This window comes from Sturnus vulgaris, chromosome 1, assembly GCF_052056855.1.
Source record: "Sturnus vulgaris isolate bStuVul1 chromosome 1, bStuVul1.hap1, whole genome shotgun sequence".
Lineage (NCBI taxonomy): Eukaryota > Metazoa > Chordata > Aves > Passeriformes > Sturnidae > Sturnus > Sturnus vulgaris.
In genome coordinates, this window is record NC_142243.1 from 6,108,759 (window position 1) to 6,133,741 (window position 24,983).

Below are 24,983 nucleotides of genomic sequence, written 5' to 3' on the forward strand. Positions count from 1 at the left end.
ACATGCTGGCAGGGGTAGGATAAATCACAAAACTTACTATCCTAGCTTCTGCCCCATTTCACCAGCAAAGCACCTTTTTGTTTCAAATCTGCAGCCCACGGCTCCATTTCACATTGTTGGTGCAGTATCGGGGTTCAGCAGGCACTCACTGACATTGAATGAGGCTCCAGCCCTGCTCTGGCATGGGGTGCCCCAGCGTGTGGGCCGGACAGAAATGTGTGAGTTCAATGGATAATTCCTGGGATGGGTTATTTTGCACAGTGTATTCAATGGATAATTCCTGGGATGTGTTATTTTGCACAGCACGTTCTGGCAGAGGCCAAACAGCACTAACATGTCACACCCAATGTAAACAACGAGGTGATCCCGATTCAGCTGCCAGTTGTAGCCATGCAGCCACGGAGAAACTTGCCAGACGGAGCTGTCGGGCAACAAATTCGGGTTTTGTGAAGGTCAGGTTGAGCCCTGTGGCTTATGGTCCCCAGCCAGCTCTTTTCTGAAGACAAACGTTTCCACACAACCCTTGTGCATTCAAGAAATGACTGAGAAGTTCTGGTGTTAGATGTGAATTCTGTATTTCTTCCCTCTGAAAATCACATTATCCGTGGAAAGATATTTTTTTGGACATGGAGGCCTGGGAATCGGCTGCTCTCAGGGAGTGTCCCTCACCATCTGCTCGTACATCTGTCAAATCCACTCACAAACCGCTGCCCAGAGTCCTTGCTTGGGAAACTGTAGGATAGATTAGCACTCCTTTTTATTTTCCTGTGTTTCTGTGGTGTGAATAAAAGGAAAAACTCTGAGAGAAAGGATATTTTGTTAAGTTTGAAGCAGGTCTGCATATTTTAAACCCACACAGTTTAAATCTCAAGGGGAGGCTGAGCTAGAGGGGAAACCCTTGGCCACAGCTCAGCCATGCATCAGCTGTGGGAGCAGAGGGTGTGCTGTTCCTCCCCTTGCTCTTTTTAAAGCCTTTTCAAGGTTTCTTATTATTATTTCAAATTAATATTTCCCTCCTGTGGTGACTAATGAAAACATCTGAGCTTTTGAATATTTTCATGAATATTTATTCATTTTCTTGAGGGCTTTTTGAATCTTTTTTTCATTTGGTTTTATCTGACTGAATTTTAGGTAAGTTTTCTTTATTGTATTTGTGTTCTTGTGGTGGGGTTTTAATTGTAGGACAATGAAGAAAGTAAAAGAAAGTTACCTGCTGCTTGATTTTGCTCCTCAGGACCCAAATCCTCCTTCTTCCAGACAGATGTGTACATACACAGATGCATGAACTGCTCCTATAACATCCAGATAGTGAAAAAACCTTAAGAAAGCTTCTAGGTGTTTATGGCTGGATTCATAATACATGATTTACAGGATCCTATGGCTATTTCTAAATTGGGAGCCAAGTTGAGAGTCTTCAGGCTGTCATCAGAAGTAAAGGAAGGATGCAGAGTTTAGAACAGCTACACTGTCTTTTGAAAGGGGAGAGGAATGCCTGTGCGCCCTTCACCATGGGCTATGACAGAGATCCAACAGCAGGAGATTCCAAGTTCTCTGCAATTAAGTAAAACAAACTGAAAATTCTATGTTCAAATCATATCTTCATTCCACCAAAGGTTCAACCTGTTCTCACATCTCTGACCCAATAACAGCGCAGTACAGGATGACACTTTAGTTCCCACACACATAAGACAGTAATAATCAGGTGCAAAATCCTCCGTGAACAACTTCATCCCAAATTATCTGTGCTTAGACTCACTTGCCAGACCTTCAGAAACACCACGCAGGCTCCCAGGCCTTAGAAATTACTAAGTCAGTATTTACATCACTATCTGCACTGATATAAATGCTGAAGAACATTTCCCTTGAAAATATTCCAGTAATGCTGCAAATGCTTCCAATAATGTTATTGCTGTTGTTTGTGGGGGAAAGAACACAGGCAACTCCTCCATGTCCACCTCCCCCTCCTGGGGCCCTGGGTATCTGGATGGGTTGCAATGGTCTTTGATGGACAACAAAGGCTCTTTGTTCTGCCGAAGAAGCAGAGCCAATAACGCCCCAAAGAAGTCAGCACAGAGAGCTCACCAAAAACAAAAGAATAAAGTGTGCAGCAATGCAAATTATCTTTCTTAGAGAATTAACCCCTTCCATCATCCCAGCCCCTCCTCCTTCTCTAAAGAAAGGCCTTTCCAGCTGCCAGTGTCTTTTCTCTTTAATCTATTGCTCTGCTTCAGCCTGTCAGCCTCAATCACTTTCAAAATTGCTAATAATTAAGTATTACCTCTTCCTTCACTTCAGAAAATTTCAAAACCCAACTAACTCTATTAAAACTACTGTCAGGGGCCTGAAAGATTTATAGTGGCACATTCGCATGGACATCAAGCCTTGGTTGTTTTTTTTTATTCGACCACATCATTATAGTCAATGAGAATGACAAACAAAAGCATGTTACGTGGTGTCTCCAGAGGCAAGCTCCTTCACTGAGCAAACTACTCTAAGAAAATTTCCCTCGTAAAGTTAAATTTGATTTAAAAATCAATCCAGTTACACTGGTACAATGTAAATAAAATTTAACCTTAAATAGATTTAAATGTAGTTTCTACTGGTTTGATTTAATCCAAAATATTATCAACATCTAAGTGACTTCACTTTGCACTAAAGGTTGACATTGGTGAAGGCAAATTAAGTTCACATAGGTTAAATTATCACCAAGGAGCAGATATTGCCCTACTCTGAAATGAGGATGGAGGAGCAGACTGCTGACTTTCAGACTGCAGATGCCCGGCTGAACTCAGCATTGCAGCTCCTTCTGCAACTGGCCTCTTTTACAGGCAATACAGTTCTTTCCTTCCCTCGTCTGAGTGTGAATTCTTTGCAGCTTAAAATGCCCCAGGGTGCTCAGAAATCTAGTTTGAGTATAAACATTTAGCAAATTCCCCTACAGGACTAAAGATGCTTGGACTCTGTCACTTACACTAGATTCTCCTGTAATTATATGTAATATTCTTTTGGTTTTTAACCAGATCTGAAACTGTATTTCCAAAACATTTCTTTCCGAAAATACTTGGTTTTATGAGTTTCCTAACAAGAACACCCATCTGCAAAACCCATGTACATCCCTGCTGCCCACTGCTGCTTCACCTGGGTGCCCCTAATCAATGCCAGGAATCTGAAAGACTGGGATCTGGAGAATCAACTGGTACCCAATGACCTAATGAATTGTTAGGTGACATTAATGTTGCACAAATGGGCTCTTAGTAGCTGACTCCAGTGTCAGGCCCTGGTAGCAATGGGAATTTAGCTGTGAACTTGGAGTACGTGGAGAGAGGATTGCATTAACTTTCTGCTGTGATGAAGCAATGGCTTAAAAGCACTGCTGCAAAGGCATCTTATCTCCCTGGCTAAGAAAGCAGCTGCAATTTCCTAGAAATTTTTAAGCTGTGACATGCTAGGAAGTGTAAGATCTCACGGCAGCTGTTTCAAAGATCACTGTAAATAGGTTTCTCCCCACACAGTCTATAGATGACAAGGCCCTTCCATCATGTCACGGCATAGTGGGAACTTTACTGAATAATTCAAAATCACAAATATTTACAAAATTACAAAATAATAGTCAAAAGCTCATTTTACTCTGTTCCCTACTTCGATGGGAGCCCTGCTGTTCCTTCCAGACGGTAAATTGGCCTCTTGCCCAGAACATATATCTCTTATGACAGGCTCCTTAAGGACCAAATCTAAATGGAAGCCAAAAGAAATATATCTTACTAAGTGACACAAGGGTAACTTTCTGAGTCTGATTCTGAGCCCATTTTAACTGCTTTTGCACAGATACAACTCTGCTGGCTTTAACTGCATTAATCCAGATCTGTACTGATGCAAGCAAAGAGCCCCAGTGCCTTTGACATTGGTACAAAAACAAATTTCCAAAAATGCTGAAGCTGCAGCCAGTGACCCAGGCAGTATTTTAACAATTGCATTCACATCTGGCCTCTGGAAGATTTCTCAGTTGTTTGTCTGCCTCGTTATTAGCAGAGCCAAACCTTGGGCAAGGGGGGAGCAGTCACGATCTCTTACACCTCATTGTTGCTAAGAAAGTTATAGGAACAACTGATACCAAACCCACTGACCACAGAACAATTTTCTTCAGCCTTGACTGAGCTTTGTATAAGGCTTTCAGGACCAGACTGTCTCTGCTTCTGACACAGCTGCCACAAGAAGTGCACAGCTCTTCCAGGAGTCTGAGAAAGGCGGGGAAGGTCTTAGATGGGTGTAGCTGATGGTGGGAGTAAGTTAGTGCCATTCCAAGGGATGCCAAAGCTTCTGCCCCACTCTGTGCAGAGCATGTTTAGAGCCAATGCTGTTCTTGATTTTCTCCACCAAATATGAGAGTGGTCCTTGGTAAAGGGAATGACACCAGGGTGAACATTCAGCCCACCATGAGGTTTACAAGAACTTTCAAAGCTTGAACTGCTCAGCTCTAGTATCTCAAGCTGGATTCATACCGAAAATATTCTCGTGATGCACCTATTCTTTTTTGGCACTTCATGTTCTTTTGTGCATTTCTCACCTCACATGATACATGACTTTGCCTTCTCAAATACTCTCACTCTTAGGACTGGATTTTAATTCTGCCTTATGTAGCATAGATTTGCTCAGGGAAACTGTGCTGTAACAGCCTCCACCTCTGTTTGTGTGGGTTAGTGGGCTCGGTCTGTCACTCATGTTCCTCTTGCACTGAACAGAACTGGGGCAGCATTGGGCCCACTGTGCCAGTGCCTGGCAAAATCCAATGGATATCAGTGGCACAATCCAAGTGCAAAACCCAGATAGTGGCTGATGTTGTATTGAGGAGGGACATAAAGGAAGCCTGATGCCACGCACTGATGCTCAGCATTACAAATCAGGTGTCAGGATGGCACCTCTCTACTGGATAATAGCCCACATATCTCCTGGTGAATAAATCTTTCTTTGTGTTTGCTCTCCTTTTTATCTCTCCCTTGAGTTCCCAGTAGTGTTTATCCCACTCTTGTTTTGGAAGGCACCCTAACTGGACTCCTCTCCTGCTGAGAGGAGAAATTGCAATTTAGCTGGTCTGTAACCGTCTGTTTCCATTCATTCCTGAGGTTTTCCAGCTGCCCACGAAAACAATGCACTGATACACTCTGTGCAAACTTGAACCACGTCCAGAACAAAGGGCTAGGTGGGGCTGGGAGATTCGGGGAGTGTTCTTTGTTCTGGAAAATGGAGCAGATACTGGCATGACATGGTCAGAAAGATGATGGTGGAGGAGCAATCTGCTGATACCCCAACCTACACATGGCCCAGTGCCAGACTTTGGGCTCAAGCATCCAGCTCCTCCCTGAGCAAGTGTCAGGAGTACCAAACTCAGGCATCTAAGCACTGAGAGGAAAAACAACTGAATTCCAAGGGGTCTGATGCTGCACTTTCACGGATGTAGAGTAGACAGATTTCATCATAAAGGTTGTAATATTTGATTTTTCAGTTATACTCTCTCTGTCTCCTTTTATCTTCCCTTCCTTTTCACAAAGAGGCATAAAGTGAGTAATAAAAATTGCTAACAGCAGAACTTCATGATTTATACCACCAGATCTCAGGCAGAACTCCCTGTTGAGTTTGAGGGAATGGCCTGATTAAACACTGATGCCACAATATGGTCTGTCTTAGCAACAACACTCACAAGTGAAATTCATCGAGGATATAAACCATGACATTTAAAATGCCTATTGGGTTAAACTTGACCAAAAAAAAAAAAGTACTGGTTGTGTGTTACTCTGGAAAATAAAAGCAATTGCCGTGCCGCTTTATGGAATATTGTGTGTGAATCACTGAAGCTATTAAGTCTTCTGCTGCTTTTTTCCTGGCCTCAAGAGGTTAACTTCTTCTCAAAGCCATTCTCTGGGGGGAAAATAAGAACCACGTGCGTGTGCCACAGAGCTGTGTCTGGTCTGGGGATGCGGGTGATCCGGATTTTGTGTTGTTTGCCTGAGAGACCCACTGGAGAGAATAATGAGGGGGTTCAAAAGAGGAATATTCTTCCTGCCAGAAGTGGTCGTTTAACTAGGCCTACACTTATTTGTTGGGGGAGATTACTCACAGGGTCACCTGGCAAAAATGACTGGAAGTTAGGAAAGAAAGGGCTTCCTGCCAACTATTTAAGAGAAAGAGAGAGAAATGGAGAAGAAACAAGAGAAAGAGCAGTGAGTTGGCTGCAGGGAAAGGGACATTTTGTGACTCAGAGAAGAAGCCAAGAACTAAGGCTGTGAAGGGAGAGAGAGAGGGCCCTGGGCTCCTTAGAAGGCTTGGTGTTATTCTGGTGGCATTCAAGAATAAATTGGCACAGAGAAAAGTCACAGGCACTTACACATGGCTTGTGAAGCCCCTGCAGCAGAGGTGGAGCTCTGGGAAAGGGTGAGCAAACAGCACCAGGATGCCCTGGGGCTCAGCCTTGGTTCTGGAGATGTAGGGCAGCTGGGCTCCCCCATTCCACCTCCAAAGAGGGACAAAGGGAGCCTGTGTAAGGAAACCAAGGCCAGGAGGCTCAGCCAACTCACTCATGGGTTGTTAGTTTTCCACTGTGCCCAAAGGGGTGTTTTGGGAAGCTGCTTCTGAGATACCCCCATAAATCTCAGCCTGGACTGTTGTCACACCAGCAGGGACCTTCTGGGGGTCTGAGGCAGGATGGACTCACACAGAATTTGCCCTTGATCATGGCAACAAAAGAAGCTGCTGCAAGGCAGCAGCGATGCACCCACTGAGATCCAAGGACAAAGGAAATACACAGACCCAGCACAGTTCCCTGCTGCTTACACCACTTCAACAAAACATCTGCTCACCCAGAATAAAACCCCTTCCCCTGTTCTAAGCAGATCAGCTCCCCCTGAAATAGCAATAGGAGCTGCTGCATCTGCTCACACCATGGCCAGGCTTCAGCCCCAGGAGGATGAAGCCTTAGTTCAATCAGGCTGAGCTGCCTGCTTTATCTTACACTCTCTTGTGAGTAACTTTTCTTATTACACCTCTTTACACAAGCACCAAACCTCAAGCAGGCAGAAAAGCCGTCCAAAATGCAGAAGAATTATGACAGAGGCTCCAGCATCATGGGGTTTTGAAAAGGTTATTCATTTAGCAAAGAAGAAACTGTGCAAATCAAACTCTCTGGCAGCATTTGTGTGATAATAATCATGCTGATAAGTGTTCAAGCCTCAGGATATTCTGGGAAAGGCACTAGGACCAGGAAATAATCACCTCCTGCTTTTGGAAGGCAGCTGAGGGCTCTTCCTGTTCTGCTCTGTGAGTGATCCATCTCCTCTCACAGATATGTTCATTTTGGATGCAATTGCTCAAAATATGCATTACTTATGGTCATGCAGATATATACAAAGGGGACCAGCAGTTGTGCTGTTAACCCTTGGGTTCCCTGTTAGGCTGAGTCAAACAATGACAAAAACATTCAGAGCCCAGTTCTACAACTGATTTCAATTAAGTCAAATCAGTTGTATTAGCTAAGGTTATTAACTTAGGGAATATACTTTTCCTCTCTCCACTCTAAATTTGCTTTGGTGTCCATTACTCTTTGTTAATGAGGAAGGTGCTTCCTACTCTGATTTTTGTGTTGGTGAAGGAAAAGAGAAGCTGATTAGACAAATGGCCTTGATTCACTTCCATGACTTAAATCTGACATATTGTTTTCATCTAATCAGCACTCTACAAGGGTGTCAGCAAATATCTGATGTTTAAGGCATGGAGATGGATTCTCAGTGAGTTGCAAAGGCACAGAAGTGACAGAAGAAAATAATTAGGACAGAGGAAATGCTATTTACCTCGGTCGACTGTTCTGGGACTTTCCTCCACCCCTTCTCCAAGCATGAATTTCACAACTAAACCACTGAAAAGATAAAAACAATAGCTACTTTCCAGAGGCTCTACTGAAATATGCAGCCTTGGAGCACTTGAACAGGAAGGGAAATGTGAAGAGTGACTTTTAACCATCTAGGAACATGTGCACACTGGGGGCCAGCTATTCAGCTGCAGTAAATTGGTGCAGTCATGCTAAATAAATGTGATTGAACTATCTGGCTTGCTTGATGAGCCAGTTCTGCACCAGGCTCCTAAAGCAGCCGGTGTCCCTCTGGGACAGGCTGCAGGAGCCAAGGCACAGCTCTGGGCCTGCCCTAATTCACACTAATTGCACCCGACTGCCTTCGGTGCTGGGTAATCTCCCTGTGCTGCCAGGAAATCAGAGCGGCCCCATCACTGCTGCACCCAGCAGAAGACAAGAACAGCAAAGGACTGGGACTGACAACTCCTGACACGGTTTTGGGTCTTTTCCATACAAGCTAAAATGCTCTGCTGTGTCTTTCAAGAGGTGATTTGAACCTAAATGGAAAAATCACTGATTTTAATGTTTTTGTTATTGTTGTTGTTACTGTTATTCATACTATTGTTATTCTGTCTTGCTTGGGAGATGTTGGGGAAGGAACAGCTCCTGCAATAAACCAGTGCAAAGCTTTGAGAAGCTGGTAAGCTCTGTCCTCCCTTGGAGCTTCCATCATCTTGACAGCAAGTTCATGCTGAGGAATCAAATACCAAATTAAAAGAAAAAGAAATATGAAAAGAAAGAAAAAAAGAACTAGAACAAGGGAAACTCTGTCTGGTACTTCTTTCCAGCCAAAGAACCCTTTAATAGCAAACTATTAGACAAATCCCAGGCCCGGGGGGGGTTGTTACAGAGATTTTGGATTCCTACCAGAATTTTTTTATGTTTCCAAACCTGTATTTTCTGAATGTGGCTGAAAAGAAGAATCATTCAATATAAGCAGAAATATTTCCAGTGTCATGGAAGGCCCTGGTTCTGAGGGGATGTGCAATGTTTAATTGTCAAGGGAGCAGGCTATTAAATATAATTTATTAATGAGTTTTAAGAAGAGAAGTCTGAAACCTTTGAAATTATGATTGTCAACTCTACAGAGAGACCTGAACAAAAATGATAAATTCCAGAAGTCAAAATGGAGTTTGCCTGGGTTTTTTCCTCTCTTTTTAGAAGGGAGATGACAAATAAATTTGGCCCCAATCCTCAGTGAAAAAAAAAAGGCTCTATTATTTTCAGAAGAATCATTTTGAAGGGCAAGTCAATAATAGCAGGACTCACACAAATAAAACCTTTGAAATCCTACTATTATCATCATTATTATTATTATTACTACTACTACTACTATTATTATTGGTTCATATGACTCAAATGTTATTGTTTTCTTCTTGCATTACCAGCCAAGAAAACCAAAGACAACCGTATAAAGTTTTGCAAATCTCAGCAGTTTTAATTCCCACTTACATTGCCGGAGCAGCTGTTGTGCTCTCAGAGTTTAGCAGGTCAGCTTCGTGTGTGGAGTGGCCCACACTGTGCTTTGTCTTCCTGAAAACTTGATTTAAGAGCAGGATTTATGTACAGCCTGCCCTTTAGAACTAAAGGAAGCTCATAGTTTTAGGTGTATTTTCATGTTCAGAGGACTCAGTGGTGTGCTGGTACCTTATGGCTTCTGTAGCACTGGTTCATGTGCATGTAAGGGATTGGTTTTAGTCCCTTTAGTTTTTTCTTTTCAGCAAAGTATGCAAGGAACGGGTCTGTCCCATGAACAGTCTTTTGCTATTTCTCTCTAAGCTGTTGGTTTCCAACAGCACAAAAAACCCCAAGGGTAAGGTCAGCTGAAACCACAGAGTTTTGCCCATCTGTGAGTCAGGATCATTCACCCACCTCCTCACCACCACGATCACAGGGCAGCAATGTCAAAGCTTAAAAGCACCTCCCCCAAAACATGAACAAACCTGTGCTGACCATGAGCCTTGCCCTGTGGTGTCTTGCAGGGAAGGAGTTGCACTGCTCACTGACCCCATCACAGATGATGAGCAGCACTGGTGGCCACCAAGAAATACTTACATGAGAAAACAGCTTAGTTTATATCAAGCTAAACAAACTGAGTGGCAGCATACCAGAACTGCTGCAATGAGTTAACCAAATATTTTTTAAATTGCATTTTTTCCATGGAATAGCAGAGATTGATCCTTCACCATCCCAAACTCCCTAGCAGGAGCACATGAAACCCTTCTGGCTGAGAGGCAGCATTCAATGCTTTTTGGACTGTGTGAGTGCAGGTGTGAATGCCTACAGGACATGTGGATTTACTGCAATCCACTAGAGACCATCATATTCAAAGAAGGAATTTACATTAGCAATTTCTGTCCCATTTCATGTTTACTTCACGGACAATTTGACTGAATACACTGGTACATTCTTCCATATGTTGGCATGCTTAAACCAGGACAGCTTGACTTGATTACAAACTGTCTCATTCTGAATCATGTAAAAATGGTCAGGTGTCCATGGAAAATGTGGTACACCCATTTGCTCTTACTTCAGTGCTCCCATTGCTCCATGGAAAATTAATATTTGGGGTTTTTCTGTCCTTTTCCACTCTTTTCCATGTGCGTTTACTGGTCAGAGCTACCAGTAAATACGGGAACATCTCAAATTGTGTGGGATGTTATTGCACCTCCTCTGCTAACTGAAGGATGACTCTTGGAAGAAAAAAAGGACACCAAGCTGCATGAGCCTTAGCTGCTGAAGGTTGATTTAATTGAGTTTAACCTCTCCAATAAACCAGATTATTTATAATTAAAACCCCAAACAAATCACCATTTGCAATCTTGAGGATGCTGACCACATTATGCAGATATTATCTGGTTTAGGACTTATTAACGCTATCAGATTTACTCCTAGACAAGAGTTTGAGAGCATGGATAGTAAAAATTTCAAGGCCAAATATGTTTTCACCCAAGTTAATTTTCCTTTACAACATTGAAGAAAATGTGTAAAGAAAAGAAAGTGAAAACCAAACTAGATGGAGCATGGGAGCCAGAAAATCTGTCAATGGTGCTGAGTATCAAAGAATCACAGAATGGGTGAGGCTGGAAGGAATCACTGGAGGTCATCTGGTCCAACTTTCCTGCTCAAGCAGGGTCCCCTGGAGCACATTATTCAGGACTGTGTCCAAAGAGCTTTTGAATATCTCCAGGGAAGGAGGCTCCACAACCTCCCTGGGCAACCTCTTCCAGAGCCCAGTCCCTGTGTTCTCTCTACATTTTTACCCTGCCATTGCTTAGGCTCTAACAGTGACCAGGGCTCTCCTACTGATACCAGACTTCAGAGAAACTTTTTGAAGCTCTTAATTTCCTTTCTGCACTCAGTTAAAGAGGTCACTGTTGAGCCAGACTTTCTACTTAAAGAAGTAATAAAACAGCTCTAGCAGACACCAAGGAGTGAATTCATTTCTACCAGGTCCCAGAGAGATGTCTCTGGAGGAGGAGAGAAAAAAGCACAGGAAGGTGTGAGCGTGGGGCAGCCTCAATAGCAGGATAGCACCTCTTGGATTCCCCAGGGGAGAGGGGTGGCTGTGCAGCCCTTTCTCCTGTAAGCAGTGAGGAGAGATTCATTTGAACATAACAGCATCACACATGTGAATCAGTAGGCAGTTCCTTCCTTACCTTCATGATATGTATGTGTACCGAGTAGTATAGCAAGGCAAAAACACTGCAGTTCCTCAGATATCTTCCAAGGATTCATTTGAAAGAGATATTCCATCAAATTTGCACATTATCCAGCTACAAAGAAAGGACATTCGTGTGTGCAGGCATTCTGGCAGGAGCTATTTGCTTTAGGGCCAGATGTAATTCAAAGTTATTCTCAATATTACACTGCAGCAGCTTAGCCAAGCACAGTAATGCTGATTATTAGGGTTTTCCTGGTTTTCCAGATGGAGCTGATTTCATGTAGTTCTCTCTCTTGTAATTAATGACTTGTCCCTTTTGTTCATTTGAATCTTTGTTTCATCTTTGGCATTTTGTGGAATAGTTTCCAATTTCCTTAATCCATTGCATGCCTCCTCGGTTCACGTAGCAGAGCTCATTCAGCCATACAGTTTAATGATGTGCAGCTCAAACCTCTGCTGCACAATCTCACATCCACTTCACATCGAGTTGGCATTTTTGTCATTTATATTTTATACGCTATAAACTCACAAATCATACCATTTCATACTAGAGCAATGTCAATAATCTCTGGGATTTTTTTTAGGGGAAAAAACCACCAACGAGCCACTAGCAAGCATATGGGATCTGTACGTTCTGTCCTTTAAACAAGTGCAGATTTAGCAAGGAGGGGGAGGGAAAAGGAAAAGAACGAGAGCCACATCCCCCCACTGCCAACGCAATGCATGTTCCTGCAGCATCAGTGTTTGGATTAGGCCCATGGCCACCCTACTTAGGTTTCAAATAAGCAAAAAATAGATGGAATTCAATTCCCCGCTGCCAGTTTTTAGCAAGATTAAGCTTGTGCACACAGAGGAATTTTTTAAATAGTCTTCGCATGGGACCAGCTCTTTGCATTGAGAGTGTGCTCATAAATGGGATATCAGATGTCAATAAATTATGAGTGTTTACTCTGCAGGCATATTACAGACTTGTGTAAAATGTGCTATAGGTAGCTAAACACTCACTGGTTACAAACAGGGTTCCACACAACAGCACAGATTAACTAGGCTGCATTTTTTGTACTTTTAACTCCCAGCACAAGGCATGGCTCAGTCCAGGGCTGGAATCCTAAGTATACTTCCACAATTTAAGCAGCAAATATTAATCTACTAGAGCATATAAACAAATAATTAGTTTGAAGTGTGTAGATGAAGTGGGCTTGCACACAGTGGCTGGATGCTGGAGTCAGCCTGTACAGCTGTGTGTACGTGCACAGTCCCACGCTTCCACTGAGGACAGACAGGGATGCCAGTGGGTCCCTCTAAGGCTGCTCTGCACGGAGGGGAGCTGAACCACTGGGAGCCATGCAGCAGAATATCTGTGACATTACAGATATTGTAATATATTATAGATATCACAGCTCTGACCCCAACATCGGTGGGACAGTCACCTCCCCTGGCTGTGCACACCAAGTGTTGAGAAACCCAGATGTGAGGGTGTCCGGACTTATGCTGTTGCTACCAGGGGAATGGGGTGGGTGGTTGTTCTCTATTTTCTTTTGTTTTCTTTTGTCCTCCAAATACTTGGAGCATCTGGAGCTCCAGTTATTGTATATTTTAAAGCCTTTGTTTCTTTATCCTTCATGCTGCACCGTGACATTGAACGTGTTTCAAATGAATGAAAAGCTCATCACAATTCGATGCTTGTCTTTCTCTGGGACCACTTTGGGGTTTTCTTAACAGATTAATGTCCAGAAGGTCACAACAGAGAGCACTGCATATGACTGAATATTAACTTTTAATAGAGTGCATTTTGCTCAGGAGCTGATTACAGTCTCCATGAGGCAAGAGCAACGCTAATCCTGGAAGGACTCCTAAAATCTTTCATAAGCTGCATCTAATTAAAAGAAAATGAAGTACGCAAAAGTTGATGCACGAGTTGTACATTTGTGCATCCCACTCAATGAATGAATCATTTCCCTGCCTTCTCTGACACAGAAATACCTTGCAACCCATTAAAGATCTTAAATATTTTTACAGCTCTAATGGACCACATCACCACAAGCCACCCAGGACATGGCCACTGAAGTCCAGAGCTGAGCTGGTGTAACTACAAGCGCTTCTGTGATGATTTGCATGGAGGAAACATCCATGAACAGGCTGTCTACAAGAGGACATGATTGTCTGTATCACTGCTAAGGCAGACATCACCCAAACTGCTGTTAAATTCACAAGGTGGAATTATTTTTGCATTCCCATATCCCCTCATAACACATAGACAGCATATGTGCAGCTGGGGCAAATCTCAATCGATGCAACTCTAACAATGGTGTCGCTTCATCGCAGGAACAGCTCATGTCCTCACACAGGCCCAGCTGTCACCACTCACCCCAGTGCTGGGAGTGGTAGGGAGCCACAGGGAGCCAAGATTCAAGTGGAAAATGAATGACAAGGTGGGTGAGTGTGAGCTGGTGGAATGGCAGGCGGATCCAGTGTCAGACTGGGATGCAGCACGGGACCAACCAGCCCCTGGCAGAGAGCACAGTCCTGCTCCTCCCCATCGCTCAGGGAAGGGCAGATTCCCATTGCAGACCTGCAAAGCACAGCAGCCCTGAAGGCACACACGCCTCTGCTCCAGTGTGCTGGGGACCTGTCAGCCTCACTCATGTCCTTTCAGAGGGCTGGGGCTGGGGTTAGATCAGCAGCCTTCTCACTGGATTAACACAGAGCTTTGCAGCTCTGCCGGCACCATGCCTGCGCCTGTCAGGATCTATCAGACAGCCAAGGCTTAACAGCTAATAGAGTAACAGAGTGAAGAGAATAAAATCACCCTTTTCTGAAATAGCCAGAAACACCCTAGCTAATGCTGAATACAGCCTATGATTTTACAGAAGGGAAGCTACTGCACTATTGGGGGCTGCATGCCAGGGGAAGCACTGAAGCTACAGTGGATGGTCCTGAAGGGGCAGAGTGGTTCCCATCCCAACTGCCAGCCATGGAATGGGGTTCAGAGGCATCAAAACAACTGGGATGGACCAGGGGAAGAAAGATGAGAAGAGGGTTGTGAAATAAACGGCAGTGCAGTGGCAGTTTGCTTTTGCTGCTGATCCCTCAAAATGTCATTATTATCTGAAGGGTTGAGGGAACAAAGAGAAGGTTGCTCAGGTTTTGTGCCTTCAGACTTGGGGTTTTTTTTAATATATATTTTTAATGTGTACTGATCTAAAGTTAGTTACTCAGGATGAATGGTTGCTTTGACCTTTTTATCAAGACCAGCATGTCATGCTCAGACAGACCCCACAAGTCGCTCAGCTCCTGCTATGATCCTCATGTGTGTCTCACATGGCCTCCAGTGGTGCTGTGCCTGCACTCCCCACCCATGTGTGCATCAACGTGACCCCCTCCAGGCATCAGGAGTCAGCTGGGGCCATCACATGGTGGCCCCGGTCAGGGCAGAGGGAACATGTGTCAGACCACAAGCACCACGGCAGGCATGTTCCTAGATCTGCTTGTCACCCCACCAGTTCTGGCTCATCCTCTCATATCCTCCTTATAAACCACTGCAGAATAATAAAGCAAATTCATAGCACGTAAATCAAGCTCAGAAAGATTATGAGCCTCTTCTCTCTTGAACCCATGTTAGTTATGGGGAAAAAAGTGCTTAGAGCCAAGAGGGGGTGTTTACCAATTTATTCCAGGGGTCAGCAAGTAGGGAGGAGGGTGATGCTCAGTCTCAGCAGGCCATGGCTGGCGGGGTGGAAGCTCAGCTAGAAGTAGTTGACGACTCTCCTGATGGACTGGACGCTGGCACTGCGCGCCTGCCACTCGTTGAAGTTGCTGAACTCGCCGCGCTCCACCACGTACATGCGGCCTCGGTAGTTGGGCTCCTCGTACAGCACCCACCTGGGCACAAAGGGAGGGTCACCTGGGTCCCACCACTGCCCTGCTGCCAAGTGCCTGCTCCACGGGGCTGTGTTCAGGCACTGCTGTGCTCAAACCACCAGCGCCTGATTCCCAGTCCCATCCCCACGCAGAAATGCTCCTGGTGGAGCTCCCTGTGGGTGCTGCTCCTCGCTCCCTCCAGCACGGCCTGGCAAATACCCACAGCCAGACTGGACCTTGCCTTTGGGAGATGTTTTGGGTTACACCAGCAATAAAGCCTGGGCCCAAGGGCTCCCTGCTTCACATTACTGTAGGAATGGATCTCTCTGAGCTTCACCATGTGCAACAGAAACAATTTAATAACATTTGATAGTGCTAAAGAAGGACATGAGTCCCCTCACCCCCTGCATAAACCCCTTTCAGGGACTGTAAACAAAAACATGCAATGGTTGATGGATGTTCTGCCTCTTTGAATTGATTCATTAGCTATGTTGGGAACCATATTTAGTAATTTCTCTCTGTTAGTAATTCTTAATGGCCTCTTTGATATTTCCATCAGAGAGCAAGGCTTGGCTTGGTTATCTTTATCTCTACATCCAAAGTTAAGGACAACTTTCCCTTGGAATGAAGCCAGATGGATACACCATTCAATAACCTTGGTAACTTTGGTATGCCTGACTTCTCCCTCTTGCTTGGCTACATTGTTCTGCATGGCCCTGGCTTGTGACATGTCTTTCTCCATTTGAAGGTCAAGTCAGGAGCAATTCTGATGGTCAATGTCCTGGTTTAGGACAATTTTGCTGCTTTTCTCTCCCTTCACTTCACGTGATCCTACTGTGGCCACAAGTGTCACCCCTGTCCTCTATTTGAGTCTCCCATGCTTCTTAACCAAATTTTGCATTGCTCTGACAGTTTTACAGACAGGTTTCCACCCTGTCATTGCTGAGCTGCTCATCTCTGCCTCTTTCCACTCATCCCCATATTTTTAAAGATTTTATGAGGATCTCTGCTGCTTTTCCCATCTATTTTACTTAGCAATGACAGCAAAGCAGAAATGTAATCCTCCAAAGCATTTGGTTTCTATGGTCTGTCTTTGCAGGAATTCAGCTGGGACATTGGGGTTGGGACCTACTGTATGTGGGATTTCCAGGGAGAAATTTCTTCAAATACTGGAGGGGTCAGAGACTGCTGGGCCTTAAGGATCAGACAACAGCTGGTGAACTCAGATCAGTTCTAACCCAAAGCAAAAAGTTGGAGGCTTAGGAAAAAAGTTGTTTATAAAATCAGCCACCCACGGCTGATTTGAAAACAAGAAAAGTTTGGAGTATTTATCCAAGGCACCTTACAGATTCCTTGACAATCTTGTTTTGTGTTTCTGAGAGGACAAGAGGTGGGACTGTGGTGGTCCCTTCTCCACATCCCTGTGCAGGAGCAGGACCAGCACGTGGATACCAGCATGGAATACTGTGCCTTGGATTTGTGAAAGAGCATCCTGTAGTGTCAGAGCCCTGTGCATGGCATCGCTGACACACGGTTCTTACAAACAACCAACCTCATTCTCTGGCACTTGTTGCAGCCAGTTTATATCCAAACTGGAATTACAAAGTCGTCCTCAGCATTTTCCTTTGATGCTCACTTTGCAGCACATGGGGAAGGCTGCCCACTGCTCACCTGTGAGTGTAGTGTACCCCCACCACATGTCCCGGTGTGCAGCAACAGAGAGTGTCATCAGCTTAATTAACAACCATTTATAACATTTTCCTCTTCTTTCTTTTCAGCTCTTCTGCTCTAGGACATCTTTCAACAACAGGTGGATCCTGAGGAATAGAGCAAGGGGAAGAGCAGCCCCTCACAACCACTGTCTTTCCCAGGATTTTTTTCCAGACACATGCTTGATGTGTCTGCAACATTACATGGAGGGAATGGGATAGGCTTTGGTGTAGGTAGAAGCAGACTCAGTGACCTGGTGTGGTGATAAGAACCCCCACTGGCTTGTCTCTCTGCTTAGGGAAAGGCTAGAGAAAGCCAAAATCCAAAGGAATAAAAGGAATAGCAGAAAGATGGGAGTGAAGTGTGTTGGCAGTGCAAGGTGATGAGTGAAGGACTGTATGGCTTACTTAGCTGTTCCTTTATTGCCTAAAATTTACGTTCTCTGAGACCATCAGTGAGAGGGGAAATCAAGTCAGTCAGGAGCCCAGAAAACAACAAAAAAGAGATGATCCTGTCCTCAAGCCCAGCATGGGAGAGCTGATCCAGGCACATAGCACACAGCCCTCAAACATCTCAGTGCTGTGTTTCATTAGCACATAATCCCAAAGGACATGGGAATAAAATGCTCATGGAACCAACTCAAAGTCTATAAGCCAAAACTGACTGCTCAAACTGAAAAATGAGGAGGAGAATGCTGTATCATCAGCCTGAAGCAAGCAGAAGGGTTTCAGTGGAGCTCAAAGTCACTCATTCTCCATGTAGGACATGAGCAGTACCATGGGCAGGTATCACCATTGCTGAGAAATATGTGATGTTCATTGGGCAGCAGCATTTGGGTACCTGTTCTGCATTATATTACACAACCTGACTGCAGAACAGCTATCAAACACTCCTGAATGCTTCAACAGAATAAATGGTTGGTCTAGTTCCTTCAAGTTATTCCGCTGTAGTGTAGAAAAGCTCTTTTTGGGGTATTCTCTCCTAGACAGCAAAACAAATTCAGTTTTTTACAATTGTTATTTCTAGGCCGTCCTCTGCGGAGTGGCTGAGGCACAAAGGAGGACAAGAACCACACATCTTCATCTAAAATCAGATGATACCATATGTGATACTGGAGCTGGCTCTGCCCGTGGGACGGGCGAAGCCACTCACCACAAACCTGCAACAGCTCCCGAGGAGGCGGTGACACCTCAAAACTGCTCTGAAATAGCAATTCATTGCCAGCATGGTTTAAACAGCTTTACCATCACCCATTCTGGCTGTGTGGGGTAGCATTTGCCCACCTCAGAAGGGCAGCAGGGAAGGTGCTGGATCCCCTCAGGCTCACTGCACCATGCCAAAGGCAGACGTTTGTCTCCATTCCCGTGTTTCCAGATGATCCATCATCACTTCCCGCGGGCATGGCCACCTCCACAAAGCTCAGGCAGCAACTTTTTATCAGCACATGACACCATCCATGGATTTTGAAATGGAAACAAATGTTTCTGTATCCAACAGATGTCGCGTTGTGGGAATTGAGGGTGAAAATCACAGAGCGAGACTGTGGCTGAAACTCCCTTTGTCTCCACTGACTCCATCTCCTCTGCTCCCCAAACAGCCAAGGATGAGTCCTGGGACAGCTTTTCCAGGTTATGCCCAGCACCACCTCCACCTCTGGAGGCACCTGGGTTTAGATGGTCCATCCAGAGGAGAAAAGTGGTGCTTTCTCTCTCTGCTCTCCCCTCTCTGCAGTGGTACCTCATCTTTCCCTCCCTCCTCCTGCAGGCCAGGACAGCAGGTCCCTCTGCATTGTCCTGCCTTTTAATTGCCTTTACAGATCTTTCCAAGCATGTCCAACACTGATCTTCCCAGGATCTGAATGTAATGCTACAAACCTCAGCAAGTTTCCTCACCACACTCCTCTCTATGCTTTATTTTTTTCCAATTTTTTCTCACTATTCATAGATCTTGAGAAGCCCTGTAATGTTAACAAAAACAATCCAGACTCCCATGTGAGGGACAGCAAGCTTTGTGTCCTTTATATATTTTGTAGGGGAGGGAGGAAATCAATCTGAAAAATTCAAGTGCTTGAAAGTTTCTGGGCAGCTTCCCAATTTCTCTGGCTCTGCTACAGGGACCCAAGCAGTAAATTGGCCCTAAAGCTCTTGCCAGAGTACTCACAGGCTCCCTCTTAGCTTTGTAGTGTTGGTACTCAAATGCTCAGCACTTACAGGGTCCCTGGTGGGCTCCAGCCATTTCTTCTCATCAGGAGTGGGTAGCTCTGCTCCTTAATGAACTGCCATTGCCTAATCAAAAGCCTGGATTTTTGGAAGAGGATTTTTGGATCTAAAAGGATCCTGCAGGACACTTGCTGCTGTCAGGACGTTTTGAGCTTGGATGGCAACAACCTTTCCCTATTCTTAGGAAAAAAATGGACACAAAGGCCCCAGCATCTCACACCAGGTGTCTGTGAGGTGCACAAAATCCAGTCCAGGACAGGTGGAAAACAACGTGTCTGTGCTCCCTCCTCTGAAGGGGCTTCCCTCTGCCCCAGGGCCTCCCCCCAGCCACCCTTTGCCTGGCTCTGGGAAAGTCTTTTGGCATTCCCAAGCTCCCAGCATGCTTGCAGCGAAAACAAAATTGTCAGACAGAGAAAAGGGGAGACAGACAGATAACCTGTGTGACAGTAAGAGGAAAAAAAAAACACAAAAGGACCAAGACCATTGAGAAAATACAAACTGCCACCAAACATCAAGGAAAAGGCGAAATTGACATTCTGCCCAGGCCCCCAGGAGCATTTGCAGAAGCAGGAGGGTGGGGCTGAGCCTCAGTCTGGCTGTCACCACCGCTGTTAGCCCCATCTTTCAGAGGCAGGATTTAATGTAAAGAGTAGGTGCTGCTGACTCAATTTTGCCATCATAGGAAAAAGTGTGGTGAAGCCACTTGCAAAGCAAAAGCCCTGACCTGCATCACCAGGAGCTATCCATCCGACCTCCCTGAGAGCTTCAGCATGGATTTGAAAGAGGTGTGGAAGGCAGGAAGGAAGGCAGGAAGGAGATGGTTTTAGGCTTCTCGTTTCATACACCTTAAAAAGGTGTCTCAGACTTCTTGTGCTTAGCTGCCACCCTCCGAAAGTCAAACACCTTTGAAGCAGCTCTCAGTGGGCAGGCACCAACATTCACCTTTAACAATTGGCTTAACAAACACTTTTAGGCTTTCTCCAAGTGCTCCCAGCACTGACAAGGTTTTCCATGGGGGAGGAGTGTCTGCAGCCCCTGTCCCCTGCAGTGCCCAGGGCAGGGAGCACGGCAGTGGCTGATGCCAGGACATGTGGAATTACTTACGCGCCATCGCCGTACACTTTGAGGGCATTGATGCAGGTCTTGTCCCAGCCTTGTCCCTGCAGGAAGGAGCAATCTTCTGTCAGCTCCAGGCTGGGACCCCTAAAATGGCTCCCCTCGAATATTTCGATCCTGTAATGCTCGCCGTGCTGGGGACAAAGGGATTGGAGTCAACAGCAACACCAAAAAAGTGCAACAGACTATTTCTCCAGCTTTTATAAGACAAAGAGGGAGACAGAAGGGTGCTTTGGAAGGGGAATGTGAAGAGCAGTCCAAGACCACTGGTGCCAGCATGAACAGAGCACGCACAAACTCGTGCTGCCTCCCAGCACACCAGTCATGAAAGCAGCCAAAAATCCCTCGTCCCTGTGCTCAGCTGCACCTTCCTGTGCTGCTGTCCACTTGCAAACACATCGTGGGGTGCCAGTGCTCAGGCACACACAGCCCGTCGGACACCTGCAGATCCCCCCCACCAGCCCACAAGCCTTCCATCCCAAACGCAGCATCAGCTGCAGCCTCGATGCTCTGCACACTCAAACATGAAAAAAGAAACATATCCTGAGTGTACAAAGATGTTGGACTATTCCCCTAAACTAATTCATATTGCCTCCAGTTTAATGCATAGCTGCTGTTTCTGGTGACAGATACTGTGCCTTTCTTTTAGGAAAATAAAAACGGGGGACAAAAGGAAACTTTCCCAGCATCATTGTTGCTGCGTGAGCCCGACAGTCACACGACACAAATTACTCTGGGGAGATCTCTGCAGGCTGTGGCAGAGCTATGTGGGACAGAGCGAGCTCAAAGGATATTTTTAAGCCAAATTCAAAGAATACCTAAATGCATTTTTCAAACAAACAACGTCAGCGCACAAGAAGGCCGGGCTGCAATGCCAAACCCCACAGCAGGCAGCCACCGGCAGCAGCCAAGCGGATACCGTGCCTGAGCAAACATTCCTCCGGGAATCTGCGCTGCACAGATGCCTCAAAGCCCTTGCTGGCATCTCACAGGGAAAATCTCAGGCCAGGAAAGGAGGAGCACATCCTTGTGCTGGCCAGGGTCCAGGGCCTGGCCAGAGCATCCTTCCACGTATGGATCATGGAGGTGCTTTGGGAATGACATTACAGACCTGATGCAGACCTGCTGCTGTGCCAAAAGTATCTTCAGGGCCAGTGAGAAATCCAACCAGCTCCAGCTGGGCTCATCATTGCCCCAAGGCCTTCAGTCATAGGAGAATCAATGGAAAGACCCCACCCATATTCGTCTCTCTTTGTTACTTTTTAATCTCCCCATTTAAACCTTCCTCTGGACAGTGCTTTAAAAGCTTGATAAGGGGAAGGGAAAATAATGGATTTAGTTTAGGATTACCAGGGTCAGAGGGTGGTTTGCAACAGCAGAGAAATCAATTAAAATTTGCTAGGAGCAGCCCTACGGTTTTGTTGGAAAGCCCTCAGGCTGCTGTTTCCCCCTTTGGGTGTGTGGGGAGATGGAGCTGCTGCAGCTCAAAATTGCCTTGGGCAATGAATCTCCTTCTGAATTCCCCCACAAATATCTCATAGCAGCTTACATTTAAAGGAAAAGCACATGGTACCAGCAGGACCTTGCCATCTCATCTGGAAAACATGGGACTATCTCATCCTGTTAAAGGCACTGTGTTTCATGGTGGGAGGAAGATGTGTCTTCCTCCTGTCTGGGGACACAGGAAACTCTCGGCTTTGTGGCCTGCACAGACTGCTCTGAACAGGGACAAACCCACCCAGGAAACTCTTTCCTGCTCAATGGGTCACCCTACTTCAAAAAGAACACAAATTTTTATGGCACTTATTTGCGGGGCTCCTGTGACCAGGACAAACTAAACCCAACAGTGCTCCAGCTGGGGGAGCCAACACCAGCAGCATCCCACTCACCATCCCGATGGGCCGGCACGAGCCCAGGTGGTCGCTGCGCCCATTCCAGCGGTAGAAATCAGGATACTCGCCGTGCTCCAGGATGTACTGCTGCCCTCGGAAATCAGGGTGGTCAAAGCAGACCCAAGCTCCACTCTGGACACAGATGGAGTTAACCCGGTTGAGGAAACCTTGGTCCTGGAAGCTGTTGCAGCTGCCACAGACGTCCAGCTTCCTGCCTGTGAAGCATCTGCCTTCATAGAAAGTGATCTGGGGGGAGGAGAAAGGGCCTGCAGTGAAGAGCAGGGACACGGCCACACTCCCATTCCAAGCAGATGGGAATCTCTTTCAGATGTATCATTTCAGGGTGGTTTGGGTTATTTTAGCTGCTTTCCAGCAAAAGGAGCACGGCATCACTGGCTTTTCTTCCTAAGAAGTGTATTTGTTTTTCTGGGAAAGCAGTGGTCCCGCATTTATGACACTTCTCGCTGCCTCGTGCTCGCTCACACATATTTCCAGCGGGAATGTTTAAACAGGAAATTCAGCTCCCGAAACGCAGCTCCTTCTGCCGCACCCTCCCCATCCCTGCTACCAAATGTGCTCCCGGGATCACCATTCACGCCACGTCTGCCGGCTCTATTATCCTCATCAACTCCTTCCACCCGGAGGATGCTCGGGCTATCCAGCCCCAGGCTGAAAGGGAAGCAGTTGGGTCGTTACTTACTTTTCCTGAGTATTGAGACATTTTCTGCTGGCTGTTATCCAAGACCAAGAGCAGGAGCCAGAGCAGAACGGCGATGGACAGATGATTGGACACCCCACTATATAGGGGCTGTCGGGGGGGGGCCGGGCCGGGGCTGGTGTCGCCAGGGCTTTTTAACAAAGCCGCGGGAACCGGGGGCTTTGCACTTTCCTGCTTCGTAGGCAGAACCGCCGGTAACGGGGCCTGCTGAGTCCGGGCTTTTGATTTTGGGCAGATGATCTGACAAAAGATTTGCTTGGCAGGGCTTTGGTCGATTAGCAGTGCACATTTACTGCTCCTTTTTGGAGGACTTCTTTTTTTTTAACGTTTTTGACCTTTTTTTGGTCTTTATTTCTATTTCTTGTTTCTACCTCCTCCCTCCATTTCCCCTTATTTTTCTTTTTTCTCCGTCCTTTTTTTTTCCCCCCTCAGAACAGATAACAAGTAAATAAGGAAACAGCAGCATCTCTAAGCATGGCATGTAATTTCTCTATGTCAGGTTTGCTTTTTCCCAGCTTCTTCCCACCTATTGCAGTGTGGCAGCCAAGAGGGTGTCCTTGAAGACTCCTCACCAACAAACATTGTACTCCATCTGTCAAACCAATGGTTTCTCATTCAATCTTTGAACATCTCTAAATGGCACCTCCAAAAGCCAAGGACCTGATTCCCTCCAGAGCGCAAAGGTTGGGCTCACAAACCCACTGATGTTACTCATGAGCATTTTTCTCAGGAATGTTTTGATCTTCCAGCATTGAAGCCCTGACTCACAGCTGTAAGTCAGGATTAGAGGGACTTTTGGACCGTAAAGTTACCAAATGTGGTGGTTTGTAAAGATTTCCAGAAATTTGTACCTGCCGAGACCCGGGCAGCCTCCTTTGAAACTGACCTGTGTTTCACAAAGAGACATAAACTTTCTCATTGGCGTAACAATGTGTCGATATTAAAAATCAGGCACTGATTGGTCTCTGTCAGGTTCAAAGGAGGCTGTCCGGGTCTCGGCAGCTGCAAATTTCACGGAGTCTTTACAAACCACCACACCGTATTAAAGTAACTTACATTGTAGCTATATGGGACCATAAAATGGTCTGTGTTATAAGAATATTCAGAGATTTTAACTGTCATATTCCCAGGACAAATATCAAAGGAAACTACCAGCCCATAAGCCCCATCAGTTTATACTAAGGAGCCAGGCTAGGAAGAGGTTAAGGCAGATGCATGGGGGTGCCCCGTGGGCCAGCACGCAGAGACGTACCAAGGGGCCACGTTAAAAGGAGATTTTCTTTTATGCTTTTTAATAGCTCTGGAAGAGACTTCTCACACAGCTCCTGCTCATTGAATCCTCCTCTTTACTCACTGGGCCCCCATCACCTCCCCTTGCTGCCGCATCTCTCCCTGGACCATCAGGCACACGCTTCAAATCCGAACCCTAAACCCTCCTTTCTTGGCAGGTCGTTCCCATCCTCACACGTGCCAGAAGCCCGGCTGGGCAGCCCCACTCTGCTGCCTCGGCTCACTGCTTCATCTCGAGATTAAACACTGCTTCGGGAGAAAGGATGTCATCATTGCAGCTCAAACGTGTGCCACCCTTTCAATTAAGATGTTAAAGTTAATAAGCGCGTGTGCAGACACACGTAGGCTGAGCTGGAGGATGTCGCTGGCTGGGATGTGCTGGAGGAGGAAGGAGGGAGGTGTCATTTTGTGCTGGGAGAGGAAACACATCCTCCAGCTGATGCAGGCAAACCTGCCCTGGCATCACAGGAACACGGTTCACACGTATGTGTTGTGCTGTGAGGCAGGAAACAATGAAAAAAACTTATCTAATTTAAAAAACAACCTTGCCCAAAACCTCTTTGAAATGCTGGTGCTAATTTTAAGGTGTTAAATTAATCACCAGATGGTGCAGGGG

The 24,983-nt window shown here is 45.8% G+C and overlaps 1 protein-coding gene across 1 annotated transcript; it reads right to left on the bottom strand.

Moving 5' to 3' along the window:
- Positions 1–15,215: 15,215 nt before the first annotated feature.
- Positions 15,216–24,463, bottom strand: CRYGN (crystallin gamma N). The gene is made up of 5 exons (XM_088154873.1): positions 24,432–24,463; positions 22,845–23,028; positions 22,357–22,680; positions 20,456–20,601; positions 15,216–15,443 (listed from the first exon to the last, which is right to left on the bottom strand). Exons 1-5 carry the CDS (start codon positions 24,461–24,463, stop codon positions 15,308–15,310), a joined length of 822 nt encoding a protein of 273 aa, XP_088010999.1. The 3' UTR covers positions 15,216–15,307.
- Between the last annotated feature and the right edge of the window lie 520 nt (positions 24,464–24,983).

What these genes read in the sequence shown, in the direction of transcription:
- CRYGN (XM_088154873.1), bottom strand. Translation starts at nt 24,463, where the DNA reads ATGCGGCAGCAAGGGGAGGTGATGGGGGCCCA. An exon ending in GGGGAGGTGATGGGGGCCCA is followed by an intron (nt 23,029 to 24,431) that starts GTGAGTAAAGAG and finishes CTTCCCTTTCAG; the next exon opens with CCTGGGGCTGGATAGCCCGA. An exon ending in CGTGCCGGCCCATCGGGATG is followed by an intron (nt 20,602 to 22,356) that starts GTGAGTGGGATG and finishes CTTTGTCCCCAG; the next exon opens with CACGGCGAGCATTACAGGAT.